Source organism: Heterocephalus glaber, unplaced genomic scaffold (assembly GCF_053883595.1).
Source record: "Heterocephalus glaber isolate CG9 unplaced genomic scaffold, H.glaber_assembly_v1.0 deba00001447, whole genome shotgun sequence".
Taxonomy (NCBI): Eukaryota; Metazoa; Chordata; class Mammalia; order Rodentia; family Bathyergidae; genus Heterocephalus; species Heterocephalus glaber.
The window spans coordinates 7,480,386-7,507,541 of record NW_028258299.1 but is presented as its reverse complement, the minus strand read 5'-3'; the positions used below and the strand labels follow the sequence as shown (position 1 = coordinate 7,507,541).

At 48.3% G+C, this 27,156-nt stretch overlaps 1 protein-coding gene and 1 pseudogene across 1 annotated transcript; both read left to right on the top strand.

Moving 5' to 3' along the window:
• Positions 1-4,820: 4,820 nt before the first annotated feature.
• Positions 4,821-22,764, top strand: LOC147827387 (coiled-coil domain-containing protein 117 pseudogene; annotated as a pseudogene).
• A 141-nt stretch (positions 22,765-22,905) lies between these two features.
• Positions 22,906-24,115, top strand: Nppb (natriuretic peptide B). Its single transcript, XM_004863560.4, has 3 exons — positions 22,906-23,135; positions 23,337-23,568; positions 23,943-24,115. Exons 1-3 carry the CDS (start codon positions 23,004-23,006, stop codon positions 23,957-23,959), a joined length of 381 nt encoding a protein of 126 aa, XP_004863617.1. The 5' UTR covers positions 22,906-23,003; the 3' UTR covers positions 23,960-24,115.
• Positions 24,116-27,156: the final 3,041 nt, after the last annotated feature.

Sequence of the window (27,156 nt, the reverse complement as noted above, 5' to 3'; positions counted from 1 at the left end):
TCAGATTTCAGGGCTGGGGACCCCAAAGTAGGCAAACCATGGCAATTCCAGGATGCTTTGGAGGGGAGCGGCTGGGTTGCAGGGAGCCTGCAGAGGGCGTGGTGGCCTGGAGGCGCTGACATTGGAATCCGCCCATCACAGACACCACGGCACTGTCTCCTTCTCTGCATTCCACGGCCAGTCTGCAGGCTGGGGTGTCACATGCCCATTAGCACCTCAGTGAGCTTATCTCCACCGTAGCTTTCGTGGGTGCTGAGAGCCGGAAGCTGGGAGTTCAGGTGATGGGGCAGGGGGTGGGGGTCAGCCCTCTTGGGGAAAGGGGCTTCCGGTCCTGTAGGCTGCTGCACCTCTCTTTCCGCAGACACTGAAGTGTCAAGGTTACCCGCTTTGGATTCAGAGACACCCCAGTTTAAATCTACAGCCACTAGCTGGGCACGGTGGTGCACACCTATAATTCCAGTACTTGGGAGGCTGAGGCAGGAAGATTGCTTCGAGTTCAAGGCCAGCCTGGGCTACATAGTGAGTTCAAGACTGGCCTGAACTACACAATGAGACCCTGAATAATAATAATAATAAAAGAACCACTGCCATTGCTGCATAACTCACTGGGTGTCAACATTACAAAATCAGATTTTTCATAAAAGTTGTAAGAATTTACTGCCGTATCTGACAACACACGACAGGGCTCTGGCACGCTTATTGTGCTCGTACTCACAGTCCCCCCAGTGCCTTGCAGGGTCCCAGCACCTGGGCCGAGTGAGGGTCAGGAGCTGTTTGTCACCTGGCTGGCTCCGCTAGACTCCTCCAGCCTGTGACTTGAGGGGCAGCTGCAATCCCAGCATTATTATTATCATTGTTGTTATTATTTTGGTGTTTTGAATTGCAGGCATGGGGAAGGCTCAGAGGGCCACTCTTCCTTGTCCCCAGGCTGCTCAGCCCTCTCTGCACCTGTGCCCCTCCAGCCTGTGTGTCCCCACCCGCCTGGCACCAAATGTAGATTCCAAAGGCTGCAGCACCTGTGTGGCCACACCGCCCTCTCCCCTGAGTCTGAGGCTGGGGGTGCCTGAGCTCCCCAAAGCCTTGCTCCTCTGGCTGGCAGCATGGGCCTGCCCATCAAGGCGGGGACCCCAGGCCTCCCCCCACCCCATCCAGAGCATCAGTCTCAGGGTGCAGCCCGTGGGAGGAGCAGGGGGGAGGGGGCTGCATGTGGGCCTGGGGCTCTGATCCCAGCGAGAGGGGCTGCTGGATCCTGTGCTCACTGCTGGGGCTCTTCAGAAAGCCTTTCCTGCTGCTGAGAACAAGGGCCCTGGGGACAGGGCTGCTGGCCAAGCCTGCCCGGCCCCGAAGTGCCGCCTGGGTGTTTCCTGGAAACATCTTGCGACCCATCAATTTCTTCTCTCAGATCCATCAATTCCCACTGTCCATCAGCCTCCTACTAGGAGGCGCCACCTTTGGAGCAGTGGCTCCTTCTACCCCTGGCTTGCTTTGTGACCTCAGGGCAACAGGAAAAGCCCTCTGGCTGCTTGGTAGGAGAATGTGGGTCGAGTGGTTTGGGAGGGGCTGGGAGCAAGAGTGTTTGTGTGGTAGGAACTCAGAACCACAAACGCAAAGCAAAGGGCCAGATTTCCCAAGTTCCTTCATTGGAATTGTGATTGGGTGTGGTGACATACACCTGTAATCCCAGAATTCAGGAGGCTGAGGCAGGAGGATCACTGCAAGTTTGGGGTCAGCCTGGACTGCACAGGGAGATGTTGTCTCAAAAAAAAGAAACAAACAAAAATTGTGCCTGGGAAGCACCTGGCACCCTAGCAAGTACTAGGACCAGCTGGGCACTTGTCATTGTTGGTACAAGATGGCACAAAACCTACAGAAGGAGAGGGAGGCTCCCCTGGCCCATGCTGCCAGCTCATCCTTGATTTTGCAGGCAGAGGCTCGCGCTAGTGAGGAGACCTTGGTTTCCAGGGCTGGCGGCCTAGATTTGGGTCACAGGAAAGCCTGCTAAGCCCGAGCATGGCCAGTCAACACAGAGGACATGGCCATCCCCAGCTCTGCCTGGGTTTGCCACCCAGGTCCCCTGCCACCATGGGCGTTCTGAGTTGCCTTTGCCAGAAGTGTGGGTCTGGCCTCACAGTCCCAGCAGTGCCCGGGTCCCTCCGGCGAGGCCCGTACAAGGCTGGGGCCTGTGTTCACCCACAGGGTCACGGGGATGCAGGGGCTTCACCTCCAAGGAAGAGGCAGGGGCACAAGAGAAAACAGGGAGCTATTTCGAGAAGGTGTCAAAGGCCGGGCCGCTAAAATTAGAGCCTTGGTTCCTAAAAAGACATCGGCGCCAATCGAGGCCCCGGAGAGGAGCTCTTCAGCATGGAATGTGAGCCTGGGACGCTGCTCCGGCGGTCCTGGGCTATGAAGTCAGCCTGCCAGGCCAATGGGCCACCCAATGGCCACGGTCACGGGTCCCTCTCCACGCCACCCCCCGCTGCAGAGCTCTGCACCAGGCCAGGGCCAAGGTCCCCAGCTCCTCCCATTCCTGGCCCCGCTGAATTTCCAGCCTGCGCCTTTCCTTTTTTGACTGTGCCCTGGCTCTGCGCTCATTCCCGTATATTGGAGGGGAGGGTGCCCAGAAGGGCAGCAGCCGGGAGGCCTTGGTCCCTGGCTGAGGTGATGAACCGTGAGGGCCTGACTGCCCAGGGTCAGGAAGCCCAACGAGTCCTTCGCCCATCCCCTCCCTCGGGCTCCAGGCCCACAGCACTCCTGCCTCGGGGATGTGGCTGCACAGGAGGCTTCCAGGCCTCAGAAAGCTGACTTCTGGGGGAGCCACCAACGGGCTCCTCCAGGCTCTCCAGGCCCGTGTCCTCGGCCTCTCCTCTCACCGCAAGGCATGTGCCAGGGGATGGGGGTGGCGAATGGGACCCTGCTGCTGAATCCTGTTTGCACCGCAGTGCAGAAGACCCCCAGTGTCCAGTCCCACCCAGCTCAGGACCCGCACCCAGGCCCATGGTCACCTCTCCCATTCCCAGCCCACCAAGTCCTTCTGACGGGGCCTGGCCACAGCTCTCCCTCTCCAGGTCCCCCAGTTGAACCCCATTTACCTCCTCAGAAAGTCCTGCCCAGCCCAGAATCAGCTCAGTCTCCTTCCTGTCTCCCTGCGACCCTTTGGTACCAGCTGTGGGGTTGGGTTCCCCATTAGAACGTCAGTTCCACACATAAACTACTGGTATGGCTTCCCTGTGCCACCTCCAGAGTGTGGTGGTCAGTAGCTGCACAAAAACCTGAGTCAAAGCTGAGTGTGGTGGCATAAGATTGTAATCCCAGTGCTCGGAAGGCTGAGGCAGGAGGGTTGCCTGGAGTTCAAGGCTAGCCTGAACTACGTACATAGTGAGACCCTGTGTCAAAAACAACAAAAAATCCGAGTTGAGATAAAATTCAAGAGGGCAGTGACACAATTGTTCTTGGCCTAGAAGTCCAGCAAAAAAAGACTTATTCGACCATGAGAGGCCAGGAGGATGATGCAGCAGGGCTCAGCTGGCTGCAGTGGCCGTGGGCTCCCACAGAGTGGCATGCAGCTCTGTGGCCAGTCCTGCAGGTGCCTGTCTTGCCCGTTCTCGGTGGCCTGGCTCCAGGAGATGCTCAGAGACAGAAGTCCACACTCAGCTGGGCCTGTGGGAGGGGCCTGCAGAAGTTGGGGAGCCCGAGGACAAGGACAGGCTAGTATCCCCACTGTCAGGGACCCCATTCTCCCGGATGGGCTGTCTCCCCAGGGGCCTGTTGGCTGTGATGCCCTCAGGGTCTCTTGCCCAGCCCCCTGCAGCCCAGGCGTGGCACACACCAGAGCAGGTGTGTTTGGACTGGAGCTGCGCTCTGGCCCAGGCTGGGCCCTCTCTGGGTCCCCTCAAAGACAGTCTAGGACCATCGTGGTATGTGTCCACCTCTTCCTGTTTTTCCCTTTTGATATGGGAATTGAAGCCAGGACATCACACTGAGCTACATCCCCAGCCCATTTTTATATTTCAGTTTGAGGCAGGGTCTTGCCACGTGATGAGAGAGCAAGAGAGAGAGAGGAAACCAAACCTTTTTTTTTTTTTGGTATCAGGGATCGAACTCCGGACCTTGCGCTTGTGAGGCAGGTGCTGGAACCACTGAGCTAAATCCCCAGCCTGACCAAACCTTTTTAAAAGGTGCACAGTTAAAGGGATGTTTCTCCCTGATCCAGATCCCTGGTCCCCCAATTCATCCATGGGTCAGCTTCTTACATGCCTGTGTCTGATGGTGCAGCCAATGTTTTTTGCATAATTCTACTTTTTAAACTTAAATTATTAAGCTATCAATTTTTCCTTCTTTCTTTTTTTGGGAGGTAGATCAAGAAAGGGTCTCCCTATGTAGTTTAGGCTGACCTTGAACTCACTATGCAGCCAGACTGGCCTCAGACTCTCAGCCATCCTCCTGCCTCACCCTCTCACGTGCTGGGATTATAGCATCCACCATCATACTCAACAAGCTATTCAATTTGTTATTAAATTATCTTAGGGATAATTCCATGGGAAGATACTTAGACCCAATAGCATACTCATACATTAAGTGCAAACTAGGGTACTTCGTGCATGAAGTGGGTGGTATTAAACCAAGCAAAGAGCTGGGTGTGGTGTCGAACACTTTCAAACCCAGCATTCTGGAGGCCGAGGCAGAAGGATCATAGTGAGTTTGAAGCCAGCCTGAACTACATTACAAGACTCTCTCGCAAAAACTAAAAACAAAGAGAGAGAGAGAGAGAAGGAAGGAAGGAGGGAGGGAGGGAGGGAGGGAGGGAGGAAGGAAGGAAGGAAAGCAAGAAAGCAAGCAAGAAAGCAAGAAAGCAAGAAAGCAAGAAAGCAACCAAGAAAGCAAGAAAGCAAGAAAGCAAGCAAGCAAGAAAGAAAGAAAGAAAGAAAGAAAAAGAAAAGGCCAAGCAAAAAGCCAGACATGGTGGCGCAGGCCTGTAATCCAGCTCTGGGAAGCTGAGACAGGAGGATGGCAAGTTAGAGCCCACCCTGGCCCCTGGGGTCACCTCAAGGTGGCCGCACCTGGCTGTCAACAGGCAACAGGAAGTCTGTGCAGGGGTGGAGGAGGTCAGAGTGATCACTGGTTTGGGACGAGGCCCTGATAGCAGGATTTATCAGGGTATTGGGGCTGAGGCCTTTATCAGCCATCAGTGTGTTAGACTTTGCAGCAATCCTGCAGCCACTTTGAGCGCTGACAGCCAGGAGTCCAGCAGAGGTGGTTTCTTCTCAAGATCTCCTGGCTCCCAGCCACAAGGGGGTGAGGCAGGAGGGACACAGGTCAGGGACATTCATGGGAGAGGAGCCGATGGCAAGGAGGGGACAAAGAGAGGAGCCCAGGGCTTGCTCCTCCTGGGAGGCTGAGGCAGGAGGATGGCAAGTTTCTGGGCAATTTAGCTATTTATTAAGACTGCATCTAGGAATTTAAAAAGGGCTCAGTAGGAAGGCCCAGGGTTCAGTCCCTGGTATCACAAAACAAGCAAAAAGATTTAAAAATCCGTTTTCAGGCCAAATGTGGTGGCACACACCTGTAATCCCAGCACTCGGGAGGCTGAAGCAGGAGGACTGCCATGAGTTCGAGGCATTGGTTCCTTCCATCTCTCTGAGTGCCACCCTTGGCTTCTTCACCTCTGGAGACCTTCAGATATCTGTGACACAGAGCTGTAACACTTGGCTGTAATGCTGAGCTGTTGCACTTCACTGTAACAGAAAAACTGGCTTTCTACACACCAAAGATTAAAACTAGACCCATGTCTCGCACCAGGCACTAAACTAAAATTGAAATAGATCAAAGATCTAAATATTAAAACAGAAACACTGAATCTGCTAGAAGATAGAATAGGTAGAATTCTCAAAGATATTGGTGTAGGCAAAGACTTTATGAACAAAACCCTGATTTCACAGGAACTATCACAAAGAATCAACAACTGGGATCACATCAAATTAAAAAGCTTTTGCTCAGCAAAAGAAACCACCAACAGAGTGAAGAGACAACCTACAATGTGGGAAAAAAATTTTTACCAGCTGTTCCTCAGACAAAGGCCTAATATCTAGAATATATGAAGTACTAAAAAAAATCAGACCCTTCCCCAATGTAAAGACCCAATCCAAAAATGAGCATCTGAAATTAATAGACATTTCTCAGATGAAGACGTAGAAACAGCAAATAAATATATGAAAAAAGGTTCGATATCATTGGTCATTGGAGAGATGCAAATTAAAAAACACTGAGATTCTACCTCACTCCAGAAAGAATGGCTGTCATCAAGAAATCAACCAATAACAGATGCTGTCTGGGCTGTGGGGAAAAAGGAACCCTTTGCCGCTGTTGGTGAGAGTGTAGACTGATGCAACCACTGTGGAAATCAGTGTGGAGATTCCTCAAAATACTAAAGCTAGAGTTCCATTGGATCCAGCTATTCCCCTTCTTGGTATCTTCCTGAAAGAATTAAAGCCTCTTACCACAGTGATATATGCACTTTGTAATAGCAGTTTGTAATAGCTAAATCTTAGAAACAGCCCAAATGCCCATCAACTGATGAATGGATAAGGATTTTTTATACAATGGAGTATACTCTGCCATAAAGAAGGATAAACTTGAGGGCCAGGGATTTAGTTCAGTGGTTCTGCTGCCTGCCCCACAAGCACAAGGACCTGAGTTCAATCTCTGGCACCAAAAAAAAAAAAGGACAAACTTGAGACATTTCTAGCTAAACGGATGCACCTTGAGACCATACTCTTAAGTGAAATAAATCAGGAATACATGTTTAAATACCATACTGCATTGTTTCTCTGGTGTTAGAAATCTAAAGTATAAATAAGGACCAAAATGTACAGTAGAAGATATAAGAAAAAGAGGAAAAAATTATATGAGGATTAAAAGTAAGAGAGAAATGGGCCGGGGATTTAGCTTAGTGGTTTCGCCACCTGCTGCACAAGTGCAAGGACCTGAGTTTGAGCCCCAGTACCAAAAAAAAAAAAAAGGTAAGAGAGAAAAAATTGAAAGGAAGAAGTGGGAAAAAAAAGAAACAAAAAAGAAACAGAGAAAAAAAGATTTTTAAAGAGAATTAAGAAAAATAAATAAGAAGCAAGGAAAAAGGAGAAAGGAAAATCCTTCAAACCTCAATAAACTGATAAAGAAGAAAGAGGAAAGAAAAGAAGAAAAAAAAAATCAAGAAAAAACACACAGAGAATCGTAAATAAATAATAAAATAAAATTTCTCTGTGATTTTGAATGTGTGGTTTTCTTCTGGGATCCACAGTTTGGGGTAGTGTCTAAGTCTAGACATGTCCCAGCTTGTGCTGGTCACCAGGCCCAGTCTGCTAGCTGCAGACTCCAGCAGGCAGCAGAAGTAGGGCGAGGGTGCCAATGGCATGACTTTCAAAGGCAGAGCAACTCTGGCTGCAGCAGTGGGGCATGTGTCCTTTAACTCAAGCCTCTTCAGGAGTCTTTTTCCAGCCTGACTGCAGCTCCCTGACTGTAGTTCTGCTGTGGCTGTTTCTAGCCCGGTCACTGTGGGACCAAAACACTGGGAGCCCTGAAGTGAAACCACTCCGTGGTTGCTCTGAGTCCTGCGTTCAAACAATCAACCCTGCCCTGAAATGGCCTTCAACCAAGCATTCCCTCCAGGGATATTGTGAGTGCTTGGACTGGAGTCACTCGATGGGAGCAGGATCCTGAGAGAGAGAAGTCTTCTTTGCCCCTTTCCAGCTCTGAGGCTCCAGGTGGCTTCAGGCTTGTGGCTGGGTTGCTCTCATCTGTCTCCTCCATTGTCACACCTGACTTCTCAATGTGTGCAAATATTGCAGATAGCTAAGTTAGTTAGAAATTATAAGGCAGTTAAAAAAAGGCTGGACCCTCTGCATAGAAAACAATTGAGGCACGTTCACTGAAGGTTAACATTATAAAAAGAAAAAAAATTATAAAAAGAGAGAAACTACTACACCCACCTACTTCCCCTGAGGATAAATAGCAGTGATTGGTATTCTAAATAGACATCAATCTTGCTACATTACTAGCTTCCCCATTTAATCTTCATTTAATCAGTATTACCTGGGTGACTATACTTATAATCTAATTGGCTGATTGTGGTTCTGCCTCACCTCATGCCCACCTTGTGATTTTCCACTGGATCTTATAGTTTTGCCACATTTTGTACCCACCTCACCTCATGTCTTTGCCTCATAAAATAACTTTGAGAAGCAGAGTGGATGGGCAACCCACTTTCTGGTCCCCCTTCTGTCTCTCTTAGATAGAAGCTATCTTTCTCTCAATAAATTTTTCCTACTCTTAACTTCCATTGTTCCTAGAATTCATTCTTCAATTTTAGAGAACACAAACTCATGTTTCTGATATCTAGCAGGTTGGTAGTTATAATATTTCCCTGTTTGGATTATTTTGCTTATTTGGATTACTTGGTGCCCTATATCACAATGATGGCTCCCTCTATCATCAGAACACTTGTGAGCCTCATACAGTGGGGCACACCTGTATTCACAGCCCTCTGGGAGGCTGAGCCAGGAAGATTGTTGAAAGAAAATGAGCCAAAACAGGAGCACCCAAGGCAAGGCTTTATTGGAGAAGGAGCTGCTGGGCTGCCTCCAAAATGGCAAGAGAGAGCAAAATTAACTGGGGTGAGGTTTCTATAGGGCAGTGCAGTGGGGAGAGTACTGTGAGAGTTGAGAATTGGTCAGGTTGTAGGGCAGGCAATAGGATGCCAAGTGATTGGAAGGGGAGGGTCACGTGCGTAGCAGGTGGAGCAACAAGTTAGGTTTTGCTTCTCCAGAGGGGGTAGGTTTCACTCCCCCTTCCCCTACCCCAAGTGGCTCATTTCTCTAAAGGCTCATTTCCCATTTTAAGAACGGGACCTATTTTAGAATGCAGGACCATTGGGGCCATTTTATCTGGTAGATACCTCTATCATTTGTAAGTTGGAGCCCAGCATAGGCTGAGGCACTTAGTGAAACCCTGTCTCAACATAAAAAATAAGCAGGGAGGGGATGTAGCTCAGTGCAAAGGCCCCGGATTCAATTCCTAGTCCCACAAAAACAAAAAGCAAAAACCACTATGATCACTCTAGAGCCCAGCTGCACTGCCCAGGGCTCTCTCCTCATCTTGAGATCCTGCAAAGACTTTTCATGTGGATGTCTTGGGGCCACACATTAGCCCACCTCTCATCCCTGCTCCAGCCTCAGGCTCCTGCCGTTTCTTAAACCTTCCCTGTTCATCCCATCCAACCCTGCTCCCCTCAAGCCTCACTCTGGTTGCTCCTGGTACCTGGGATGTCTTCCCTGAAATTTTGGTTCCCTTTCATCCTTCCAGTCTCAGTGTAAATATCACCTCCTTGGAGAGAAGCTGCCGGGCATCCCATTGAGAGTGGCCTTCCTGTTCTCCTTTGTGCCCTGCACCTAGCAGTTGCCCAGGACAACAGGGCAGGCAATGGAAGAGGAACCTTCCAGCCCAAGGGCAGGCCAGGCTTCCCAACACCTGGAACATTCCTGCCTTCCCCACCTTCCAGTGCCCACATCTGGACAGTAGCAGCTCCAGCTCCACAGACAGCCTTACACCCCATCTGTGTCCACTCTGGTCAAGGTCTCGGGAAAGACCCAGGCCCTGGCCCTGCCAACACCTCCAAAGCGAGTCTCTGGATGGAGGGGAAGGGCCACACAGGTCGTGGTGTCCCCCACAGGCCCTGGACAGCAGAGATCACCGAAGGGCACTGCACAGGGCTCAGGGCCATCTCCTTCGGGGACAGGGCAGTAGGTGACCGTGCACGCTGAGCTGCCCTGCTGGGGGGTTTAGGAAAAAACACCCACAAAATCAAGCTCGGAACCACAATCCCCGGCACTGGTTCCACCTCAGGCTCTACTCATTCAGTCCTTTTGGGAAGTAAGATAAAGTCTACTGGTGTCCGGAAAGTACAGGACACATTGGCAGGTTTTCTGGGCTCTCAGGAGCCTCTTGGGCTCTTTGTGAACTTGGGAAGGTGGGCAGGTGGGCAGAAATGAAGGAAGGAGGGAAAGAAGGAAGGAGGAAGGAAGGAAGGAAAGGAAAGAAAGCAGAGAAGGAAGGGAGGGAGGGAGGGAGGGAGCCTGGGACAAATGCCTCACCTGCCTGGGCCTCAGGTTCATTTTCTGATAAGCGTAGAGCCCCCTTCCCCCTGGTTTGCTTTTTTGTGGCCCTAACGAATCACCCAGGGGATCTGGGGGCTCGGACCCCTGGGGTTGCCGTCTGTGTCTGTCATAGCCTGCTTGGCTCCCTAGGGCTTTAGTGGCCTCCCCTTGAGTGGCAGCTCAGACTTCCTCCAGCCTTCCTGGGCCGGGCCAGGACTTTCTGCCAGGAGCCCACGGCCAGAGCTGGCCCTGAGCAGCCTGGGTGGGAGCACAGAGCACGGACGGGTTTCCGGTTCACTGTAAAAAGAAACACAAGTGAGAAGAGGATGATGATGATTGTGCAGTAAGAAGGAAAAGACCGACTGAAGCAGAGCTCTGTCCTGGTCCTGATGCCTGGATTCTTTGCACACATCAGGATGCAGAGGGTCACAGAGTAACTCCACGCACTATTGGGCTTTCTCTACCTGGGTGTTAGATGCTATTTGTGAAGTGATGGCTCAGACAACTGGAGAACCACAGTGTGAAGTTGGCCAGCAGAGGCTACCAGAGATTGAGGACAGGATAATCGATGAAGATGAAGTTGACAGAAATGTTAATCAGCTTTGTCCTTTCTGTGCTTTGGAAACCGCTCCCTGAACTCCTTCCCGGTAAGCCAAAGCTGTCATCTAATTCTAAAATCTTCACGGGAGAGGGCCAGCCTAAGTGTGCAGCTGCTGGCACTGCCTTTCTGCAGAGAACTGAACCGTTCTTGGAACCTCCACAAACAGGGATGCCTCTTTACCATAATTTGGACACAGCTGCTAGTAAAGAAGACAAGGAACTCTAGAAACCAGTTTCTATACTAAATTTGTCAAAATTTAAAAGACTCCCATGTTCATTAATGAGCCTACTTGCAGAGTATCAGGACTTGAAAGTTTTGGGTTTTTTTTTTTTTTTGGAGGCAGTGTCTCATTTTATAGTTCAGGCTGGCCCTGAACTCATTATGTAGCCTAGGCTGGCCTTGAACTCACAGCGATCCTCCTGCCTCAGGCTCCCAAGTGCTGGGGTTACAGGCATGCGTCACCACACCTGGCCACTTGTGTATCAGTTGTCAGTTCAAAATAGCCACATTGATAAAATAGCCAGTAGCAGTGTGGCTGTCCTCTCTGTCTCAGAAAATACAACAAAAATACAAAGAAAAGATCTTTCTTCAAGGCTTTTTGGCCTTGTGTTACTGTTGCTCCTTTCCATAATTGATAAGCCTGTTTTTTCAGCAATGTTTACGGCTTAACTAACTTTGAGCGCTGGTATAAAGATTGTGAGGCGCCCCATCTGCAGATTGTCTGTAGGAGAAGCATCCTTTAAGTTATCCTAAGAAAGTGCCATGTCACAAAACCCATCATATATAACATCTGTAGTTTAGAAAAGGAAAGGCTGTACCCATGTTAGCAAGTTATTTTCTAGTGTTAATTTCAAACACTGATAAACTGAGACTATAAGGGAGGTGACATTGAGATGACTGGAATAACCAGTTTGTCTAGTAGGCCTAAACATTAGTAAAGAATAGCTTCCTGCCAGGAGGAATCTCTATCTTTTGAATGCTTAACCCAGGCTCGAGATGTCTTGGGAATTACCAGGATTAAAGTCTTAATTTCTCAGGAAGAGCCCTTCCATGTGTCAAGGTCTCAAGGTACAAGGTAAAATGATTCCTTTATTGCTACAGAACATCTAATATAAGTCATTAAATGAGTGTAATCTTGTAATTTTGGCCTTTCATCATATGATAGGAGACGACCCCAATTTTTTTGGCGGGGGGGATTTCTTCCTCTGTAGGAGTCATGTAGGAAAAATAAAAGGCTTATGCCAAGTAGAGGTGAATATTTGGAAAGCCAGCTCCCAGGCAATTTTGAAACCCGTGTTGAAATCCCTCCCCTTGTTACAGATGGTGTAGAAGTCACAAGTCTGCTAATTGGGCTGTTTCTTCCTTTGCCTGTTATTTATGCTTCCTTCATTTCTGTCTGGATAGTCAGGAAAAGATTTAATGTTTAATATTTAAACAAAGTATTTAATGTCTGCACAGTAAAATCATTCAAACTTCAAACCAGGATTGAATCCAGCTGGAAATCAGCTAATCGTTTCTTAATCTCAGATTTAGAGGTGAATGTCAACCGTGCTCTGTTGAAATGCGCAAGTGTTTGATTCATTTGAAAAACTGCCTTGAGGTCACTGTTTAATGCGACCAACATGTAAAGTTTGTAGCCTTTTTTTTTTTTTGGTGCTGGGGATTGAACTTGGGACCTTGCACTTTTGAGGCAGGCACCGGAACCACTGAGGTAAATCCCCAGCCCTAAAGTTTATAGGCTTAAAGAAGTCTTGGTGCTAAAACATTTTAGTACAACTCAAAAACATGAAGGGACTGCGCAGAGTTTGGGTTTAGTCCCAGGGTCGTGGAGGAAAGGGAGATGACAGCTGATCAAATGAAGACCCATAGCCCACTAAGCAATCTTCTACCTTCTGTAGAAATCCATGGGCTCTGATTAGAGGTCTGTACTATAAAAAGGAAGAGAACCCTAAAACAAGACTGTGAAACAGTGGATAAATTCAGGACAGAATTAGGAGTGTGTTTATTACTTGTTTCAGGGGTTATCAGGCAAGATCATTATTTCTGCAGGAAAGTGAATGTTTAATGCTCCTTTTTGGACTATTATCTTCTGGGACACATTTATACAAAAATTTTTTTCTTCATCCTTGTGGTGCTTAATTTACCTGAGCTGTCTTCACAGTCCCAAGGTCTTTTTTTTGGTTTTTGAGCCAGGGTCTCACTATGCAGTTCAGGCTGGCCTTGAACTCACTATGTAGCCTAGGCTGGCCCCAAACTTGCAGTGATCCTCCTGCCTCAGCCTCCCAAGTGCTAGGATTACACACAGGTGCCACCATGCCAGGTTTCAATTTAACTTTAAAATGAGATCTAGTGTTTCTGTATTTTGTCATTTTCAATAAATTTAAGTGTTTTGGAAAAAAAATCATCCACCGCGGGGCGCGGGTGCAGATCCCCAACTCATCTTCATTCTTCCTTCCCCTCCCCCACCGCGTGGTCCTCTCCCACAGGGAGCTCCATCTCCCTGTTTCCATGTTATCTCTTGTTTTGCTCTTTAATTTATTTATACTTTGGGTTTCTCATATAAGAGAAACCACGCGAGCATTAAGCTCCTGTGTCTGATTTATCTGGAGGTGGAGAACAGCCAAGCTGCTGGTGACAGCAGCCAGCCGGGGGTGATGCTGACCGCTGCCCCAGACAGAACCCGGGCAGCAGCACCTCTGCACGGCTGGAGGAGAACGGACTTCGTGTGACCCACACCCCAGAGGCAGACAGAGCAAAAGGGCCGACTGAGCCCTGCCAACAGGTGCCACCCTCCTGGGAGGAAGGTCACAGGAGCAGAGCCAGCCGGAGGGGCTTTGAGGGGCTGCCAGCGCCTCCCTGCATCCAAGGCCGGACTGTCACAGGGCTTCCGCGGGGACATGGGGCCCTGTTCCGGAGCTGTCCCTCCCGGCACAGCGCGTCCTCCCCCTCCAGCAGCTCTATTAATATCCCTCACGCGGACGCTGGGACGCGGACATTCACAGTCCCCGCCGCTGCACTCCGCTCATCCAAGGGCGAGAGCCTCCTCCTCTCCGCGCCTCCCTCCCTCCGTCCCTTTCCGCTTTCCCAGACCGGACCGGAGCCCTGGGCGCCGCTTCTCCTCGGTGACTCACAGGGAGAGGCCGCAGGAAACCATCCTCTGCCCCCTGCATACAGTGCAGCTTTGACAGCAGCATGGAACCTCGCTTTCCGGGGAACCTGACTCCACTCTCCTGAACCTTGGGACAGAGAGACCCAGGTGACCCCGCCACCTGCTGGGATTTTCGCCCCCTGCCGCAAGCTCAAGGACCTTAGTTCGATGCCCTGTACAAAAAAAAAAAAAAGCACATTCCCAGAGAATTATCTGGTCTCACTTGTCTATACCACTGAGATAAGGAACCCTGATCTAACAGGACAAAAAGCCTAGGTACCTAGAAATATTTACAGCAACATTATTCATTTGTTTATTTATTTTTGGTTTTTTGAGATAGCATCTTACTAAGTAGCCCAGGCTGGCCTTGAACTCCTGGCAAGCTCCCTGCTTCAGCCTCCAGAATGCTGGGATTATAGGTGTGTTCGACCACACTCAGCAGTATTATTCAAACTACCAAAAAAAAATCTCAGCACTAGGTAAACCCAAATTAAACCCATAGTTAGTTATTTTAAGAATATTAAACTCAGTGGATTGTAGAATAGCCATTTAAAAAGATAAATACGGCAGCTCTTTAGTGACACAAAACATTTAAAATTATGTGAATTTTAAATTTTAAAAATATGCTGATTCCTCAAATGATTAAACATGGAGTTACCAAAGACCCACCAGTTCCATTCCTAGAGGAAGCAGGAAACATGTCTACACACACACACCTGTACATGAATGCACCCAGCAGTATTATTCATTAGAGCCTAAATATGTAAACAAACCAAATGTTCATTCACAGACAAGTGGATAAACAAATGTGGTATGTCCATATAGTGGAATATTATTCAACTGTGAAAAGGAAAAATGTCGGGAGCAATGAGTACTGATACAGGCTACAACATGGATGAGATTCAAAATGTGATACTAAGTGAAAGAAACCAGACACAAAAGGCCACATATTGTGATTCAGTTTACATGAAAGTTCCAGAGAAGGTAAATCTATGGACACAGAAGATTGGTATTTGCTTGGGATGGAAGGTTGTGACTGGGGAGGGGAAAATGGCTTAAGGTAATGAGAATGTTCAAAACCCAGGTGTGGCGTCACATGAAGGAATCTGACCACTCCCAGCCTGGTCTGAGCAGAGACCACTTTACCTCCAGCTGCTGTGCTTTCACACCTGCTGCAGATGTATCATCATGGGTCAGTAAGGCACAGGAAGCACACTCACACCCTAGAATTCCCAGTCTTAGTTCAACCCTGCTCTTGACAAACAACACACAACTGCTTGTATGTTCTCAAACCCTGTCCTGGCTGATGGCCACAACTCCTTTGCACTGAACTCTCCCCATTGAAAGTCCCATTGTGACTTTTTCCTTCCACAGCCCCCCTTTTTTATCCTTACGACCTATAAAGATCTTATAGCCTGTATGAGAGTTAGCTAGTCTGGTCTCTAGTGCCAGAGCAATCCCTCTCAGGTTTGTTCTGGAATAAACCTGTCCCATTGTGGTTGTAACTCTGGTTCTTTTCATTTTTTCCTAATATTTGGCACCCAATGTGGGGCAGGGGTCGAGAGGACTACTCCAGTATTCTCACCTCTTCCTTTTGTGACCTACCCACTCCCCTTCTCTCCCCCTCTCTCCTTTTCCTTTTTCCTTACGAGCTCCAGAAAGTCATTTGCTGTTTCCTGCTAATCCTCTACTCAATACCAGACCCTTCGTTGTCCAGTGCAGGGCTGGTAAGGTTGGCCCTTCCTTCTCCCAGGTGCGCCTGGAAGTGTAGGTCCATCCCAGACTCGAGGGAGGGGTCCTGCAGGGCAGGCTCTGCCGTGGACTTCTGCAGGCATTGGCCTGGGGACACCTGCCCAAACTCTGGAAAAACCTCTGATGTAGCCGGGTCATGTCCATGAGAGAACCTCCAGGTTCCTAGTCCTATTTGGGGGATGCCCCAACACAGGGCTATGGACTACTGGTCATTCTCTTACCACTTATTATGGGCTCTCAAATTTGTAAAATTCTAACAAATACCCCATTGGGTTGTCTTCTAAAAACTCTTTTTTTTTGGTACCATAAAAAATCTTTCACCTTTCAGTTTAAAAGGGGATATTCAGCCTCATATTTTACTTTCTCACAGCTTGGCCCAGGTACAAGCCAGACAATGGCAGCCAATGGGCTGGATTTGGGATGTTTAATTTCCAGATTCTTCTTGACCTTGATAATCACCTGAAGTGGCAAGTGGCAGGAGGTCCCTTCTGCCCAAACTTTCTTTGCTCTCTGCTTGCATCTCCTTCTCCCCCACCAAAAATTGCTCTGTCTACCTGGAGGTAAGACTACAAGAGAGTTCTAAACTACAATACTATATGCCAATTGGATCTATTTTGCAAGAGAGGAAGCACTAAAGGCAGCAAAAATCAAGGCAGTAAATTATGCCAAACTGGGACAGATTGATCAGGAAAACAAGAAACCTCCATCGGCATTTTTACAAAGGTTCAAGGACCTGCTTTGTTTGAGCTCAAAAATTTCTTTTTCATTTTTGGCTCTTTCTGAGATTTCCACGGAAAGCTGTTTAAATAGGTTTTCAGGATAGCCAAACTTATTATGATAGGGAAAAGTTTTAGATAATTTAATAGATTGAATATTAAGGTAGTTGTAGAAGCAAAATAAGTAATGTGTTCTTTTAAGATTTGCTTTTCCCAGGCCGGGGATTTAGCTCAGTGGTTCTGGCGCCTGCCACGCAAGCACCAAGTCCCGAGTTCAATCCCTGGTACCAAAAAAAAAAGAACAAACAAACAAAAAAAAGATTTGCTTTTTCCAGATAGCCTATTTAATAAATGGTGTTGGAAAAACTGGATTTCAACCTGGCAAAGATTGAAACTAGACCCATACCTATTACCATGCACTAAACTAAGATTGAAGTGGATTAAAGATATAAATATTAAGACAGAAACACTAAACTTGCTGGAAGATAAGTTAGGTAGAACTCTTGAAGACACTGGCATAGGAAAAGACTTCATGAACAAAACCTCAGCAGCATGGGAACTAGCAGAAAGAATCAACTGGGATCTCATCTTATTAAAAATCTCCTGCACTGCAAGAGAAACCACCAATAGAGCTAACAGACAACCTACAATATGGGAAAAAAAATTTAGCAGCTGTACCTCAGACAAAGGACTACTATCTAGAATATATAAAGAATTGAAAAAAATCAGACCCCCCCCAAATTCAAAGACCCAATTCAAAAATGGGCATCTGAAATGAACAGACATTTCTCAGACAAGGAAGTAAAAGCAGCAAATAGATGAAAAAAATGTTCAACATCACTTGTCATTTGAGAGATGCAGATGAAAACAACATTGAGATTCCACCTCAGCCCAGAAAGAATGGCTGTTATAAAGAAATCACCCAATAACAAATGCTGGCGGGGTTGTGGGGAGAAAGGAACCCTTCTCCATTGCTGGTGGGAGTGTAGACTGGTGCAACCACTGTGGAAATCAGTATGGGGATACCTCAAAGAACTAGGGCTAGAGGTCCCATTTGACCCAGCTATTCCCCTGCTGGGTATCTTCCCAAAAGAATTAAAAGAATCATACCACAGCGATATATGTGCACCATGTTTATAGCAGCACAGTTTGTAATAGCTAAAGCTTGGAAACAGCCCAAGTGCCCATCAACTGGAAACTGGATAAAGAAAATGTGGGTTTTTTTATAAAATGGAGTACTACTCAGCCATAAAGAACGAAAAACTAGAGTCATTTATAGCTAAATGGATGCATATCAAAGCCATACTCTTAAGTGAAATAAATAGGACACACGTGTAAATACCAAATAGTTTCACTAGTGTGAGAAACTGATAGTGTAAACAAGGGTTAAAATGATTAAAATGAATAATTGATAATTTGAAATAGGAAAAAAGGTCCAAAGATGGAAGAGTGAAGAGAGGGGAAGGGGAAAGGAAAAGAGGGAAAGGAAAAACTATGAGAAAAGAAAAAAAGGGCAGGGGATTTAGCTCAGTGATTCCGGCCCCTGCCTCACAAGTGCAAGGTCCCGAGTTCGATCCAAAGTACCAAAAAGAGAAAAAAAAAAAGGGAAAAAAAAATGAAAATGAAATCTATGTAAATAGGGAAGGGCGGAGGGGGGTCAAGGTACACAGGTAATGGGGGAAAAAAAATAAGAACCAAGATATATCATGTACAGGTACAAACACCCAATGATAAATGTAAACGAATTGTATACCTAAAATGTACCATTAAAAGAACTAAAAAAAAAAAGATTTGCTTTTCCCATAACTCCTTGTTTAAGGTGCCAGTTATCTGACTCTTTAAGCAGTAACTTCATTAACCTAACAAAGTTACCATGCCAGGGTGAATTTACAAAATATATGTGCCTATTTTGTGTCTGTGACTTGTAAATAGGAACTGGAATTGTATTTACACATCAAAGACCACTAGGGATGAGATAATGGCTAAAAAGGTATAAAAAGGGAAATGCTGAACAAAGGGGGCACGGATACTGACCAGGCCTGTTTCTGGAGTTCCCACCCACTCCTGAGAAGAAATTTTATTATTTTATCCGAATTCTGTGTCTCCGTGTATTTCTTTCCGAGATTTCTGTAACAATTAAAAGGTCACTTTCACTGCTTCTGAAATCCCATTTGAGTCTAAACAAACAAATTCATTTCTAACACTTGAAAACTCAGTCACGGAGACCAGCTGGAAAAGGGGAATAAAAATTTTAGGCCTGGGGAAACAAAAATTGATAAATTTATTTTTGGCCTCCAATATGAGTGAGTATTTCTGTTTACTTGATATGCTTAAAATATTTCTTTCTTTTTTTTTTGGTACCGGGGATCGAACTCGGCTCCTTGTGCTTGCACAGCAGGCAGTGAAACCACTGAGCTAAATCCCCGGCTTGACATGAGTTTTTATGCGTAACTAACAGGGGCACCTGGACTGGTCAATAACAAGAAACAGGACACAGCTGCCTCCTTAGACAGTCCTTACCTCGTCTGTGACACTCCATTACTGCTGACTTCATTGTGTATGAAATGTATTTGTTTCCCAAGTGTTCAGGTCTTCAAAGATGCAAAACTGGAAAACATCTCATCAGACCAGCAACTTCCAAGCTAAAGTTATTCATGGTGATAAAATTTTAGGCTCAAGTATCAAGCTTCCCTTTACTTGTTTTCCAGCTACTCGTGGTAAGTTGTACATGCCAATCCAACACAAGACAGTCAACATTGTCATGTGTATGTTGTGTATGTGTTATAACACTCAGAGATGCCCAAACACTGCAGTCCAGGCAATGTCACATAAGATACATTCTTTGATGGCACTGTATTGAAGGATGACAAATTTAAGTAAAAGTTTCTTTGTGTCATTTAGTGATGTCATCATGATTGTTATGCTGAAAGGTGATCTCAAGTTGTCTCAAAGAAGCTTTATAATTGTTCTCCGTTAACATTCTGCAGGGACTTGAGTTCTAAGACAACAATTCCTAACCATGTTGGTAAGGAAATAACAGTGCCCTGGTCACACTCTGTATTTCAAGATGTTTGATAACTAGAGAAGAGAACAGATCTCCTGGGTGTTCAACAACTCAGGTTTGGAGACCAAAGCTAGAAAGATAACTGGGCTAAGAGGACAGTCAATATTTTGGCGCTGGCCGTCCAAGGTCAACCAGGACCCAGTCTACAGGATCCTACAACTTTGGTAAGTCCCCCAACCTTCTGAACAGGGAGACTATTGGACCCCAGAGGACAAGAGTCAACCAATGTACAGTGTGCTAAAAGGAGGGTCTCCAGCCATGCTTCCCTGGGGAAGTCACATGGTCAAGCAAGATGGTGACCCATCCTGGCAGCTGACACTGACAGAGGAGCTGAGAGAATCTATACATAGTTCCAAAAATACTTCCTGGGGAGCCTGACCTTGATAGATAGCAAGAGGTTAATTTTGATTAACACAGGTCTCACTTTAACTTGGTCTTGAACCCAGCAAACAAGTCTAACCCAAACCATAACTAAAGTAATAGCAATTTAGGGTCAACATAAAAGGGGGCTCCAATCGCTGACCCCTGATGACAGTTTCCAGCTGCAGACAGATCTAGAAGCCAACTGGCTACAATTGCTATTCCAGTCCCTTGAGAACAGTGTCTGGATGCAACTCCTTCCCCAGTCTGCATTTTCATTCTGGTGCTAGTGCTTTGGTTGTACATGCTTTAATGTCCTGGTACAGTTCATTTATTCTCACATAAAGACTCCAAAATTCCCAGTAATCCTGCAAATGTAACCAGCGATAAAAGTGTCTAGGATCCATTGGCCCCACACAAAGTCTGCCCAAGGGGACACCTGTACCATGCTTCATACGACTTGCTGTACTTTTATTCCAGATAATCATGATAATGTAACTGTAGCTCTGTGGGAGATAAACCCAGAGCTCCAGGCAGTACAACAAATGTCTCGGGAACCCCAACAGAGTTCATGGGATTCATGGAAGTCCTCTATTCTATCACGAGTTCTTCTTTTTGTAGTGCTTGCTCTCCTCTTTCTCCTTACCTGCTTATTATTGCCCTGCCTAATCAGTCTGTTTCAAAGATTTCTCACCAACAGGACTGTGACCATTTCACAGGTGTTGCTAAAGATCATGTCAACAGGGTCCTAATCAGGAAGAATTGGTTAAGGAAGAGACGTACTGCCTATTTTCCTACCTAACTATGGAGCCAGGAATGAAAAAAGCCAACCACCTCTGACCTTTGATTTCCTTCCCCCTGTTATGTTTTCACACCTGCTGCAGATGTATCATCATGGGTCAGTAAGGCCCAGTGAACACACCCACACCCTAGAATTCCCAGTCATTTTCCAGCCCTGCTTATGACAAACAACACGAAACTGCTTGTACATTCTCAAGCCCTGTCCTGGCTGATGGCCACAACTCCTTTGCACTGAACTCTCCCCATTGAAAGTTCCATTGTGACTTTTTCCTTCCACACCACCCTTTTTTTATCCTTATGACCTATAAAGATCTTATAGCCTGTATGAGAGTTAGCTAGTCTGGTCTCTAGTGCCAGAGCAATCCCTCTCAGGTTTGTTCTGGAATAAACCTGTCCCGTTGTGCTTGTAACTCTGGTTCTTTTCATTTTTTTGTAACAGCATGCACACACCTGTAATTCCAGCACTCAAGAAGATGAGGCAGGAGGACCATCAGCCTGAACTACACAGTGAGACCCCATTTCAACCTTCCTCATTTTCACTTAGGCTTTGGATAGTTTTCCTCCGATGTGCTTATCCATACACATGTACACACACACACACACACACACACACACACACACACACTCACACACAGGCCCAGGTCTCAGACCTTCCCAGGCCTGGTATCTTCACACAGCCCTTACCTGTGCCCTCAGTTCATCTGCAAACACTCACTTTCCATCCTTCTGTGTACACACAGCTGCAAGATTTATATCCACAATGCACAACCCAGCACCTGGAGCCTCTGCAGATGACAGTGGCTTCGTCTAACTTTTCTTCTAGTAGAAACACTTTGCGATCATCCCAGCAATGATTAAGAGCTTCAGGTCTGGAATCAGATGCCTGGAATTTGAGCTTTATCCCTTTGCTAATGGTGTGAATTTTATCTTTTTTTTTTTTGGTACCGGGGATCGAACTCGGATCCTTGCGCTGACGAGGCAGGAGCTGGAACCACTGAGCTACATCCCTGGCCCCAATTGTGTGAATTTTAGAAAGCATATTCACTTATCTGAGCTCAGTTTCTTTGTCTAAGAAATGAGGGGTAAGAAGGGTCCTTTTCTCGCCCAGTACCTGGCAAGATGCTGTTGAGGGTGGGATTTGCTTAGAGATCCCGGCTGCTTCTTGCTTCCTGTTCTCCCATCTCTGCCATAACCCATCCCCTCTCCTGGACAGCTGCCTCCCCTGTTGCTTATTCACACAAGTTCTCTGGAGGGGTGGTGATTTCAGTCACACACACTTTAAGGCTGCATTTAATCTACCTGGACCATTTCTCCGGGACTTGGACTAAGTCCCATTTCTCACCACAGACAGGAGGCTCAGGCCATTAGCTGAGAGGAAGTGCCCCACGGGTGACCACTCCTTATACCCCTGGTGTCCCACCAAATCGATAACCAGTTCCTCTCCGGTCACCCCCCCTTTTCCATTGTTCATTGGCTTGGCGGGGAGCAGAGGATGACGGCACCTGGAGAAGATGCCATAGAAAACATTCCTGCATGACTTCACCTCTGGATCATGCTCTCAAAATTCCAGCCAAATCAGTGCTACCCTTTAAGGAGTGGAAGGAAGGCTGGCATTCCAGAAGTTCCTTGTCATACCCAGGCTTTAATCAGTTGAAATTGAAGAATGAGCGTTCCAGTGTCGAAAGATTCATGGGACCGGGGTGTGTGAGACTGGGGGGCTCTCAGGTGTCTCACACCCTGGCCTATGCGATCTTTCTGGCCTCCTTGGGGAGTAGACCTCGAGTTTGTGCAGGTTCCCTTGGGGAGATCAGCACCACGGACAGCAGCCAGGGCGCTGGCAGCCATTTGGGGAGCACAGAAGTGGGGGGACTCTTACAGGGAGCAAGATGCGCTCTGCGGACGAGCGTTGCCTGGGGCTGTTCTCCCAAGACACCTCGTGCACCCCGAGTGCTGGAGTTCACCTTGCCATTTCCAGCAATGCTTGGAGTGGGGAGGGAAGGGGAAAGCACCACGTTAGGTTCTTTGGGGGGCGGGTTGTTTTTTTCTTAAGGAAAAGAGAAGGCAGGAGACAGGGATGAGTTGGTGTCCCTGAAAACCTCCCCCCAGCCTGGCCCATTTCTATACAAGGCCTGCTCTCCCCAGCTGCCATCCTGTGAGCATTCTGCCACCCCTATGAGGATTCCTTGGAGGCAGGCAGCAGTGAAGCAGTGCATTCTCAGGCCTTGAGCTCAGCAGGCGGGAATGTGGCTGATAAATCAGAGATAAACCCCCACTGAGGGGAAGGGCTGGGGGGGACAACAAGCCCCAAGATAAAAGGCCAAGTTGCAGAGGAGTCAGGAGAGCAGTGGGTAGTGAGAAGGTGGAACAGGAGCCGACAGACAGGACAGCTTCAGCCCCAGCCCATCCTTCCTGCATTATGGGTCCCCAGACAGGCCTGCCCTGGACAATTCTGCTCCTGTTCTTCCTGCACTTGTTACTGGCGGGAGGTCTAGCTCACCCACTGGTCGGGCTCGACCAGGACCAGGCTTCGGATCAATTGGGAACACAGGTGAGCACTGAGGGGCATAAACATGGCCTGTGGGAGGGCTTGGGCAGCAGCACTTACAGGGTTCCTGTTTCCCATCCACTTCCTTGGGAAGCAGTGACAACCTAATTAGAAAGCAGCAAGATTTGGAACCCTTCTGGGAACCAGCAAGGGTGGGTGAGCCCAGGTGTGTTGCTGAGGCCAGGGCTTCCCCACTCACCTCAGGAGCTGTTGCATCATCCTGGAGACGGGGTCTGGGAGACACAGACAGAGCAGATGATCCCAGGCCCGCTCTTACCAGACAGAGAACCTGCAGAATGCTGTCAGGGAAAAGCAGCCCCCAAAAGCAGCCTCCAGGGCTTTAGGGGACTCCAAACGCCCAAGGTGATGCAAGGCTCCAGTTGCTTCGGGAGGAGGATAGATCGGATTGGTTCTGTCAGTGGCCTGGGCTGCAAAGGTAAGCCCCCTCCGGGTCACCCCACCGGTCCACATGCCCCCAAAAGAGTCACTTCTGGGAATGGGCATCATTCCCTCCATACCAAGGGGCAGACTCTCGGGAGGGTGGAGCAGGAAGAGCCCTAAGTGTCATTCCTCCTGGTTCCCTGCAAACCACCTGAAGACTCAAGGCAGAGGGCAGGATCACCAGGGTAACCCCACTTTACAGAGGAGGAATTGGAGTCCCTGAGAGATGGGATATTCCAAGAGCCTCAAATGGGAAGATCAGTTGAGGACTCGGGGGTGGGGGAGGGAGTGCGTATGGTCCAGGGAAGCTCAGGTCCTGCCTCAGTTTCCCCCCTAAGGCCATCATCCCCTTGTCTCTTCTCCCCACAGTGCAGAGGCGTCCTTAGGAGGAAGTCCTGGCCACAGGCATCTGCTTCAGATTCCTCAAGGGCTCCATGCCCAACCTCATGACCTTCTTTGACTTCTATTTATTAATTTATTTTGATTTATATATTTGATTATTTTCTACAAAATGGCTTCTCACCTTTGAGCAAATACTTTCCACAATGAAATAAAATCAACAATACTGCACTTTCTTTTGAAGTGGATTTTTCTCTGTGTAATCAAAACAATCCTTCATTTTGAGGGGGAGGGAAAAAAGAGAAACAAAGAATACGAAACCTTGTGTTTTCTTTTTTTTGGTACCAGGGATCGAACTCAGGACCTTGCACCTGTGAGGCAGTCGGCAGAACCACTGAGCTAAATCCTTGGCCCCCCCTTTTTTTTTTTCGTACCGGGGATTGAACTTGGGTCCTTGTGCCTGTGCAGCAGGCGGCAAAACCACTGAGCTAAATCTCTCGCCCACCTTGTGCTTTCTTGAAGGTCCCAAAGGTGTCCTAGTGGTGAGGTGGGGTGTGGCCTCAAGGCCTGGCCTGGTTGGGTGGCTAGGGATCCCTTCCTTTGGGGGTTTTAATGCCCTGGAGTCTGTCACACCTTGACACTCAGGCACAGAAATTACTTTTCAAAGTGGGCACTTTTTTTTCTTCCTGGGACAGGAACCTGGATGGTGTGTGTCACTGCGTTTGTCCTGCCAAACTTCCCTCCCCTGCAGCCACCATTAGAGAAATCTCTCTGAGGTTACTGTTTGCAGAGCCTAAAATGTCAGCAAGTGGACTGACTCTCTCCCCACCCCTTTCCTTGGCTCCTTTGTACTCCTGGTGTGGGTGAACCCTCTGTCCCGCTTGAAACCTGCAGTTCCTGTGCCTAGTCTGGTGGCTCACACCTGCAATCCCAGCACAGGAGGAACCCGGAAGTTTGAAGCCTGCCTGGGCTACATAGTGAGTTGAAAGCCAACCTGGACTACACAGCAAGGCCTTGTCTACAAAACCCAACCAACCAACCAACAAACAAAAAACAAAACCTGCAATTCCTGATGTCACCCTGAAAGGAACTTTCAAACCCCAACCCACAAGGTTACAGGGGTCTGATGAGGGTCCCTCCCCTGGAACTGCATCATTGCTTCCTCTACACCGCAGCAGAAACAGGAGACACCTCAGAATCCTACCGCATCTAGTGGGGGCACTGCCTTTTCCTCCAGGGACCCCCTCCACATCCTGTGTTCCCCACATAGCCCTGGCCTGGCCGCTGAACCGTCTGTATAATGCTATTTATGGTCAGCTCAGCCATGAGGCCAGTGCTGTTATTATTACCTTACCCCGCTTCTTGCCTTAAAAAGAAATGTAGTTTCCTTATGTAGTTCAGGTTGGCTGTGAATTCACTACGTAGTCCCAGCTGGCCTCAAACTCACCACAATCTTCCTGCCTCAGCCTCTCAAGTGCTGGGATTACAGGCATGTGCCACCATCCCCAGCTCTATTAATCCCATTTGTAAGATGAGAAAACTGAGACCCAGAAAAACAGAGCACCTCCCAAGAGCACACAGCCGATCAGTGCCGGAGCGACTTCCAGCCGGTGCTGCCTGGCCCTTGGGCCGCAGGTTGCTGGTCTTGACCTCTACTCTCCTGGCCTCTCTGGCGGCTCATCCTGTATGCACGTGAAGACAGTGAGTGTCTTCCTGTCACTTCATACCTTCCCACATTGTGCACCAGCTTCTGGGTGGCTAATGAGATGAAATAAAATATTTTAAAATGAGGTTTTAGGAGCGGCTAATTTTCCAAGAGACGTTGAGTCACTGGCCAGTGCTTCTGACCCAAGGAGGGCACTGAGTGGTGAAGCAACTGATGGGGTAAAGGCCTGTTCTGGTTCTAATGCTCCTAAAACTCTAAGACTCCTATTACCTCTCAGCTTCCGGTTGGGGTGGCCAAGACCCAGGGAGGTCCTGGGACTGGCTCACTGTCGTACAGTTAGTAGAGAGCTGGAGCCAGGATTCCATCCAGGTTGGATCCTTAAGCCCTGTCCCACTCAGCCCCAGTCTTTGCTTTTCTTTCTTTTTTTCTTTGAGACAGGGTCTCACTATGTAGTCCAGGCTGGCCTTGAACTCATGGGATCCTCTGGCCTCAGCCTACTGAATGCTGGGATTCTAGGTGTGCACCACCGTGCCTGACTCTGCTCAGCCTTTTCCAACCAAGCCAGTGAGTCAGGCTTGCTGAGGGGAGAGGAGTAGACTATCTTCTCCTAAGAGTCACTGGGTCCTACATTTGGGGCCAGGACCAGGGCGTCGCTCAGGGGAGAGCACTTGCAGAGCATGCACGAGGCCCTGAGTTTGAGCTCCAGCTCCGTAAGAAAAAAGCTTTAGGGGCAGTGCTGCCCTATGTTCCAGTGACAGGGACAGCACATCCCTCCTTCCCAGGACACTTACATCCCAGTGAATCCCTCAGGTCAGCCCTGCTCAGCACAGTCGGCTGATAGAATGTGGATGCGCATCACATTCTGAAGGTCCAGGAAGCATAACCAGGGTGCTCTTCGGGGCCCCTCACTGACTGCCAGGAGCCGAGTTCCTGAGTGGCGCTCCCTGCCCACGGCTGCCCCCAGGAGCCGCCCTCCCTAGCGTGTGCCCTCAGGACTGCGCCCTGGCCCTACCTCCCAGCTTCCAGCTGCAGCTGCCTGGCCCTGTGTTCTGTGTCTCCTCATCTTTCCAGACAGACGCCTCAGTGAAAACAGACAGTGGAGGCTTAATTCTCAGCTCAGAGCTGGACAGACGTTTGCAGGGGCCGGGGCGGTCTGGCCAGGCTGAGCACAGTGTTAGGCGAGCCAGGACAGCCCAGGGCTGGAACGCAGCATTGCAGGCCAGCAGTTCTGCACCTGCCACTCTGGGAATGCTGAGCGCCTCCCCTGCAGCAACTTTAACCTCTGAGATGAACCGGGGAAAGGAAAGGAAGGCTCCTCCTCCTGCAGGGCCCGAGCTAAAACTCAGTCAAGAACTTGGCCACTTGCCTTGTTCACATCATGGCTCACAGCCTCCTGGCCTTCGCCATCTAGGATTTTTCATCCACTGTTCTATTTTAAATAAAGTCTCCTAGCTGGGTATGGTGGCTCATGCCTGTAATCCTGGCACTGTAGGAGGCTAAGGTAGGATTACAAGTTCAAGTCCTGTCCAGGCACTTAGTGAAACCCTTTCTCAGAAAGAAAAAAAAAGGGCCAAGGAT